At 45.9% G+C, this 8,780-nt stretch overlaps 1 protein-coding gene across 1 annotated transcript in view; it reads right to left on the bottom strand.

Moving 5' to 3' along the window:
- Window positions 1–214: 214 nt before the first annotated feature.
- Window positions 215–8,780, bottom strand: part of RIN3 (Ras and Rab interactor 3) — a 79,559-nt gene continuing 70,993 nt past the window's right edge. Inside the window, exons 10-12 of the mRNA XM_075426205.1 lie at window positions 6,953–7,084; window positions 3,423–3,586; window positions 215–1,507 (exon numbers count right to left, since the gene is read on the bottom strand). Of these exons, the coding sequence (XP_075282320.1) occupies window positions 1,199–1,507; window positions 3,423–3,586; window positions 6,953–7,084 (605 nt within the window). The 3' untranslated portion in view covers window positions 215–1,198. The remainder of the gene's footprint in view (window positions 1,508–3,422; window positions 3,587–6,952; window positions 7,085–8,780) is intronic.

Raw genomic sequence — 8,780 nt, 5'->3', positions numbered from 1 at the left:
CGAAGGCACCCAGAAGACATGGATCTGTGTTGCAATTAAAGCTCCCGCTTCCACTATCCAGTCCTGAAAAATTGTTTTCAGACTTCATGAAATGCATTTTTACATTGGTTCAGTTTATTCTGTGGGAATTTTGGGTTTGCAAGGAAATTTAATTCTGCAATGACTGAATGACTGAAAGCCCGGGTAGAAAGGAGAATTAGCCAGTTCTGTCTGCAACAGCCTGAATTTATTAAAGTAATAACCTGGTGGGACTTGTGGATACGAAAACACTAGAGGAAATGACATCTGAGTAAAAAGTGACAGGTATTTAATTCTCAGTCTTTTTGACTTTCAGATTTTTAATCTGGTTTGCTACACTGGGCAAATTATTTAGTTCTTTACAAATGCTTATTTTAAAATAATTGCACCATATCACACATGGAAATAAATATACAATTAACCAGACACTATCATACAACCAATGTGATTAAAACTGCTGTACATGTAAAACTGATGGTGAAGACTTTCAATCTTTCAGAAAAATACACTGATGAAAATGCCTACACTACCTGAATTCAGTGACAAATGGATGGCAGAAAAGGTGTTCTTAGTGAATGTACAGGATCACCTTGCACGGTCTGTAATTATGTGGATTTCAAAGGCAATGATATGTTGTAGACAGCAAGACAGAGATGGAGTTCTGCTACAGGTGGTAACCGTATTCCACTGAATACATCAGACAAGACTCAGTTTATTCAAGCTGGGTGAACAGATACTGTAAGGCATAAACGCTGTCTTACCTTTGAACAGATTGCGGTGTGTGCAGACCTTTCACAGGCCTTGTGCACAGAGGTGGTTCACACCTACCATAATTTATTACGGAGTAAATGTCCACTTTTCTGCAAGATCTCTGGATTCTCTCCACTGTCCACTTACATTCTGCGACATCGGCTGGTTGCCAGCAGGAGGTTCTGACGTTTGATGCTTCAAGTTTCCCAGAGGATGAATGTTCTCCTGAATGCTCCTTTTATTTCTGCAAATGAACTCTGCTGAGAAATGTCCTGTATTCAGACAGCATCTACAAGTAGCGCATCTGCCCTCTGTTGAAGGCCATGCTCCAGAGACCTTCTGAGGTCTGCAGATATCAGAGTAACTCATGAGACAAACTATCCAGGCCCTCCAGAATGACAGCAAACATAACAAAAGAGCACCATGGCCCTTAGGAAAAGTCTGACTCTTTGACAATTGGAACTGATGGGGTTTTATGGTCTATTGGTTTATAAATAAAATGGAAATCTTTCTTGGTTTCACTCTTCAGCAGGGAGGCTTTGATATGGTGAGGAAGGGCATCTTTGTCCAGCTGTAGCCACTGGTCATCAACATAAACAAAGAGTCCATAGTCCTTGGGATGGGAGACTTCAAACTTTTCGGCACACTGCTGGCTCAGCTGCTCAGCCGTGGTGTCATTCCGGGAAGCAAGTGTCCTTGACTGAGCACCAATTTCCAGAAAGGAGATAGAGATGAAATCCTGGAAAACATGAGGTTAGATCTTGCAGTTAACACAGTGACTTAGGACCAAAGGAGGTAGATTTCTGCCCCAAAGATCTAGCTGCCTGGAGCTCCTAAACAATCCCAAATGTCCTCCAATCATTCTCCAATGCCCTAGTTATTCTCTCCTTTCTCCCCTCTGATGAACAAGCTCCAAATCAGCAAGTACTTAAACTAAAAAAACAAATAATTAGCCCTGTACACATAAGTGAAAGCTTTTTTCTGACTTTAGTGAATATCCTTAGTGAGCAGTCTGCAACAGTTCCTTCTCCCACCTTTCTATAGCTCCTGAAGAAATAGGATGCAAAGAAGTAATAGACCAGAATGACAAGCCAAAAACTTCAGAGATCTGGCCTGAGAACCCCCTGTCTCACAGAAACGGGGAAGGACTGGCAGTGCGGTGACACATTTAACTCCACTGTCACCCAAACAGCACTTTGAGAGCGTGTCCTCCAAACTTCCTTCCACCAGTGAGGAAACAGAAGTAGTAGTTATGCTGAGGAGGCTGATTGACTTGTATCCTGTTTCAGGCAGTAACGACTGTTACGACGACTTTCCTCTTGCCCAACTCCTGAGGAACAGAATCTAAAGAGCTTTTGGCCACAGTGGAACCTGCATGTTTAATTTGTATCTGTGAAGTTCAAAAAAATTCCCTGCCGTTTTGGTCAGAAAACAGTCAAATACCCCAGCAGAAGTGAGATTTGCCAAATATCAGGACTATGAGTTTCCAGACTGCGCTGACGGAGTATCACTGCGGATGATTTTCAGCCAGAGGGATATGCAGGGGGCATGCTGCCAGGATGGGCTCGCACATCTCTGGTATCACCTCTCATTCAAAGAATGAGATGGAAAACAGTCCTTACACCGCTGGAGGTGGCGGGAATCTTCTGGGGAAATGGCATTTGCTCGCTCAGCTGTTATGCTCCGTGCGAGGTACTTGCTATGAGCCACTGCTGGAGCAGCGCTTGGGGCCAGATGGGTGTTTGGTGTATCCCATCCACCATTCACAAGTTCTGAGATCATCAGGGGCTGTTTTGACTGCAGTGTGAGACACCTATTCAACTCCACGCTTTCACAGGGCTATTTGGACTGCGTCTCCCCCTCAGGAGACTTTCCTCTGGCCTTCACCACGGTATTCACAATTTTCGGTTTCGTGCTGTGAAGGCTTTACAGAAGCTGAGACGCGGCCTTTGCTGCCTCCCTGTGGGTGACAGTTTGATCACAGGACATGGGGCTGGCAAGGCACCCCGACTGCCTGGTCCTGTACCCACCCTCACCATGGCTGGAGGTCCAGAGCACCCATCCCTCCTGGGACCCTCTCCCGCTGGTGTTCGCCGCACCATGCACCGCGTGGGCTTCAAAGCCATGCCCAGCGTGGGCTTCAAGGCTAGCCAGTCGTCGTTGGATCTCCTGCTGCTGGCCAGGAGAAGCCAGGCTCTGGAAGGTGTTTGTCTGACCGGCGCTTGGGGTGTCTCTGGTCCTTCTACAGCTTTATGCCACCTAGGAACTGCCCCAGCGTAGTCTGCTCATATCTTCTCAACTTAGCCTGTGATTTCTCCAGGCCCTAGGGGCAATGGAGAAGGGCTCCCTGCCTCCCCACTGCAGCTCTCCACATGTGAAGGCTCCTAGCACATCACCTTCAAGAACGAACGACAAAATCCCTCTGCAATCATATTTAAGTACTTCAGGACTTTAAAATGCATTTTGTAAGTAACCTGTATTTCTAATGAGGTGTTTTTTTAAAATTTGGAAATCTTGCACGGTATGTGCTCTTGTTTTTTAATGATGATATGGGTTAATTTTTTAAAAAAATTATTATCATATTAAAAATTAGTAAGTATGGAGAGATCATGTGCATCTTCCAGGCTCTTTCCCTAGAAAGTAATGCCAGCTACCTGCACTGATGAGCGGGAAGCCCGGGCCTTGTTCAGTGTCCTCCGTCGCTCCCAGCGGTGAATGGAGTCCTGCACCTCCATGCTCAGCTGCCTCGTGACGGTGATTTTGTCATAGTTCTTGATGTGCTCCAGAGCCCCGTAGGTGGTGGTTAAATAATAGGAGCCTGTGAAAGGAGAAGGTCTTGCATGAACATCACACCAGCACGGCCCATAGATTTCCACTTCCATGCTGCCTGCTTGTGCCCATGCAGTGGCAGCTGGCTAATGCTCCACTGGCTGTGCCTCGCTGCAGGGGTGTCTGATGTTAACCCCGGGGAAAGGAGCCCAAACCACCCATGTCCTCCACCCGCTTCTGCTTCACAGCAATGTCACTGCCCAGGCCGATGAGGCTGTAGATGCCCTAGGAGGAAACACAGACTGATGGTAAACTACTACAAAAGTGGTTTTCATACCAACACCTTTGACCACAGATGGTTTGTCCTTTGGGGCATGGCCACCTTTTTGCTGTGTTTAACAGTGTCAGTGCAACAGGTCTGTAATCTGGGCTGCTGAGCAGTCCCTATAATTCAAGGAAATGGTAACACTTGTAGTATACCATGCAGGAAAAGCACAAGGCTTGGATTCAGCGCCTCCAACTCTGGCTACATTGCCGAAATGCTTAGGGCCTGGGTCCCCCGCGGGCTCAGCACCATTGAAGGACGTCGCAGACCTGCAAGGACAAGTTACCCTCTGCTTTCTCCGTGTCTGTCGGCCAGGTGGGGAGCCCTGATGTTTGACTGAGAGTAATTCCCAGACTGTTCAGAGTTGTAGGATAAATCTTGGTAAAGCAAACGGGACAATGCAGTAAAAGCCAGCAGCCAGCCCTTTTCCCTCAGAAACTCACTGACCGCCGTGGTGTTGGCTGCAGCAGGTAATAACTAACCAACTGCAGCAGGCAGGGAAGTAGCTGGAGCATGGTAAGAACAGGCTTCACCCACAGGGATGAAAACAAGCGCTGGTGAGAAGTCAGAGCTGCGCAGGAGGAAGCTGCTGTGCTGGCTGCGGGTCAGCCCCGCGTCAGGGCACGGCCCCAGCGCCCGGTTTATTAAAGGCGCTCGTTCTCCCAGCTACCTCCGGGCGCGGCTCCGGTGAGGGGCGCGGGGCTCGGGCCAGGGTCCGCCCTGCACAGAGGGAAGGAGCCAGCCTGCAGAGCTGCCCGAGCAGTAGCAGAGCGGCGTCCCGGCGCCAGCGGGGACGGGGACACGGCCCCGGGGCCTCCAGGCGAGAGCAGGCTGGGTCCCAGGCGCGGCGAGGGGCCAGGCCTCCCCTGCAAGGCCCCGGCTGGGCCGGGTCCGGCGCCCCGGCCGCTGCTCCACTCAGCCCCAGTGCCAGGAAAACAGAGAGAAATAAAAATTTATCGGAGCTCTCTGGTTTTAATATGTTTCATAATCGCTGCAGTTGCCTCTAGATGGCACTTCCACATCACCCAAACTTTGCACCAGCCCTCCCGGGGTTTGGTCGCCCTTCCTCAGGCTCTGGTGAGCTTCAGGCTGGTTGCGTAAGTGGTGGCTAAGGCAGCATTTTATTTAAGAGCAGTATTTTTAGAGCACCATTAAATTTTGGTGTAGCAGAGGCGAGACCAAGACATTGCCATTTGACTTTCCGTGCTAGGGTGGATGGATGAGCAGTGTCCCATAGCTGCGTGGGTCACTGAAAACACTCCCTTTTTTCTTCACTGACTCCCACGAAATGCTGCTGATGACAGGCCAACAAGCCTGCAAGCGCCACTTTCCCCTCTTAAATACAGTTACTAGCTTCCCTTGGCTGTCATTCATCATTTCTCCTGCTCTGGCAGAGCCAGGAGTGCCGGTGATGGGACCCACGACCTGGTGTAGCCCGTCCCTCAGAATCCATGGAGGAAGATCTCCCAGTCCCCCACGACAGGAATTCATTACATCTTCTCTAAGGACTAATATTTGTTCCAATTTCCAGTATCTTCATTTCCACACAGTCATTCCCCATCATCTGTCCTTGCCTTTGCCCCCGTAGTCAACACCACTGTTGTTATAAAATTCATTCAAAGTAAATCTTTAATTTGGAGGCCAGATTGAAATGATTTTGCATATTGACCTGATGTAATTTCACAGTTTTCTCACTTCTGCTTGTCTTTTTTTCCTTTTGTTCCTGTGCCTGAGTCACCTTTTGGCATTTAACTTTGAAAGGCCTAACTCAAGTCGACTTTTGCCAGTTCCTGTTTTAGCCCTGCACTTTGTAATCTCAGAGCTTCACTGAAATGTTCTTTTTTTCCCATTCCCTGTATCTTCAGTTACTCCCAGTCTCCTTACTGGTGTGGTTATTCAGCCAGTTTCATCTGGAACTCCCTCACAAAGTTTTTCCCCTTTGACTGGAGTACACATTTCACACAGTCTTTGCATCTTTGACTTAGGAGAACTTCCAGCCAGCTTTGCCTTCAATAGCCTGAGCTCCCCAACCCAGCTGACTTCAGTAACCAGCCTGGCAGTGTGCCCTTTTGAAATGAAGAACCTGCGGGCAGTGTAGTTACCAAAACCAGCTCAGTTACGTCAATAAAATGCTGTGCTTAGGCTAATGTTTTTTCTGCTAACAACTTTTTTTCAGCAGGAACGCTTCGCTAATACAATTGCATTGCTACTGCTGATTCTGTTAGCACTTTCTTTTGCCCATCTCTGCACTGTGCTGGGATGACATGCTCTTAGTCACAGACTTACGCCTCCAGTTAATATAAATCAAATTAGTCTGCTGTTGTTCGTCCAGGACTCCTTTCTAGAACTTCAGTATTTACCAAAACAAAGCCTAATAAACCCCATGTTACTGGTTTAGTGACTACATGGCAAAAAAGGACCCATGTTCCTAACTCAGAGTGCATAACCCTGCCACTGTTTGTTAGTAGCGTTTGCTTCCCAAGCTATATTTAAGAAACTAAAGGCACACAGTTCCCTAAGGTATTTATCCCTCTAATAGCAGAAGTCTTTATTCACATCCAAACCCAATATTTTTTTCTAACCTGACTTTCTTTCTCTGCCTCACTATGACACTCAGTCAGAGAACATTGTCAAAGGGATCAGTGAAATTTAAGAGTACAGTGACCACAAGAATGATGTACGGCCCCAGGCACACAATGCAGTTTAAGAAAGATACTCTTTTCTTATTGGAATAAATAAAAGCATCTGCACAATGGATTGCAGCAGCAGTTTAATTTTAGGCAAAGACCTTCTAACTTTTCAGCCTTTGGTCCGAGGATCACTAGATGTCTCTGTTTAGGTTACTAATGCAGCCACTCGGTTCTCATTTATGCTGGGTCCCAGCCTTTCTAGCTGGTGTCTAAGGGCACTGTACTGCTAAAAACAGTTAAAGTGTTTGACAATAATTTTAGAGCCTTGGATTTGAAAAGCTTGCCAAAGATTATCCACAAAGCCTAGCCAGAGCCTTGCTGTCCCACTTTCACAAACACTGAAGTAAGGTGAATAATGATTCCCAAAGTGACTATCTCAGGAGCAAACACTGTACTCTACCTTCTCCTAGCTGCAGAGCAGGGTCCATGAGCTCCATCATATACTCCACATTCAGAAGGACTTCGGTCAAGTTGCTGCGGGCCAACACATACATGAGCACGGGGAGGAAGTCGTCTGCACCGTATGGCTTCCCTGAGCAAAGAGAAACACAGAGTGGTCCTGATAAACTCACCACAAAGACATGTTTGACATATCAGTGACAGCTTCTCACCCAGCATGTCCTTTGCAGAATTTAGCTTATGTTATCTGAAGAGTTAAAGCTCGAAAGCACCCGCAAAGAAAAAATGCTAAAGAAGGAAAAGTTAGTTCACTTAAAAAGTAAGTAACCTTGCTTGAAGCCCAAAATATGAGCTTGAAAATTTTTAGTGAGCTTCATTTCTTCCAGTCATTATTAACTGGAGAAAGAGAAACTTAAACTTCATGGATCACAAACAAGGGACAGCTCTTGAAGAGTGCAAAGGCTGCCAGCTTGCCCCACTGATTTGACCCTGCCGTTAAGACTGCAATTCAGGTTTGCAATATTAGCAGTGAAGTTGTCTACCTGCGTTAAGGGTATTTATTCTCTCGGTGTGGGACCAAAGAGCAGAAAACAACATCTGAGAGTGGTTTTTCGACTGAGGACTTCTGTGTTTATGTTCCTTCAGAAGGCAAAACATCACACTACATGTTCCTAATTAAAACAGTCTCCCAAGAGCTGGGATCTAAGAGGAAGCATCTTTCCAGCCATGGTGTCTAGGTAAGAAAACAAAAAATCCTTTCACATTGGACTAGTTTTGGACTTGGTGTGCAGCAGGTGCTAGAGGAACAGATCCTCATGGGCTCAAGATTTCCTGTGCTTAAACATTCATATCAACAAAGTCAACAAAGTGATCTTATATGTAATCTGTAAAAGGTCTTTGGAGTCTCTGAGGACAAGAAAGCATATATGTTAACAGTCATCTTTATAAATAATTACTGCTTAAAACAGAAACTGAAGCTTCACCACATAAACCACAAAGAGCACAAGGATAACTTTTCTTATTTGAAAGATGCTTTTACTTTCCACCAACATGTCATAAATTCATCATGGACAACCCATAATAACAAGTTGCTTAATAAGCCTATCTTCCCATCATTCAGGGTTGACCATTCCTCTTAACCTAAGCCCAGACTGCTTTCATTCTGAATGCCTTCCCCCAGAAGGCAGGCAGTTTTCCTCACCTGAGCACTTGGATGTGTTTGTTTCATGGGTCATGCGTCTCACAAGAACCATTTTCCTCGCCTCAAAGAATCAAAGCTACCCTTGATGTAGCTATGGCGAAATTATGCCCTAGCCATTTTTGGCCCATAGTCCACATGCCCTTCCACAGTAGGACATAAATTCCTATTTCTCAGATATTCCCACTGACTTATTTCAAGTCTTTGCCATGAGTCAGCTTTCCTTTTCTGTCATTCATAGCTGACACAGATTCTCCACTGGCAAAGAAAGATATTCTTCTGAAGCCTCAAATATGTATGAGCTTAGCCCCTGATCTAAAAAAAAAACCAAAAAGTGTAGCTTTAAAATAAACCCAGAAATCTATCTAGTGAAGAGAAAGTTGATCCAGTTACAATGAAGTGTTGGAGCATGAGAGATTGTCAGGGCTGTAATTCTAAAAGAATCCGCACACGCCACGACATAGACTATTTAATGAATGCTGGATTAATTCTGTTTGCTTTTTTATGGCTGCCTTTAGCTAAATGACACAGCTTTAGGTCTTCAACCAAACGGTAAAAGGACTGTATTGTTTCATTAACATCTGGGTGGACATTTTGTTTGTTTCTTGTTGGCTTGGCTTATCACAGAATC

This window comes from Opisthocomus hoazin, chromosome 7 (genome assembly GCF_030867145.1).
Source record: "Opisthocomus hoazin isolate bOpiHoa1 chromosome 7, bOpiHoa1.hap1, whole genome shotgun sequence".
Classification (NCBI taxonomy): domain Eukaryota; kingdom Metazoa; phylum Chordata; class Aves; order Opisthocomiformes; family Opisthocomidae; genus Opisthocomus; species Opisthocomus hoazin.
The sequence above is the reverse complement of the archived record's forward strand: the minus strand, read 5'-3'. Positions and strand labels throughout refer to the sequence as shown.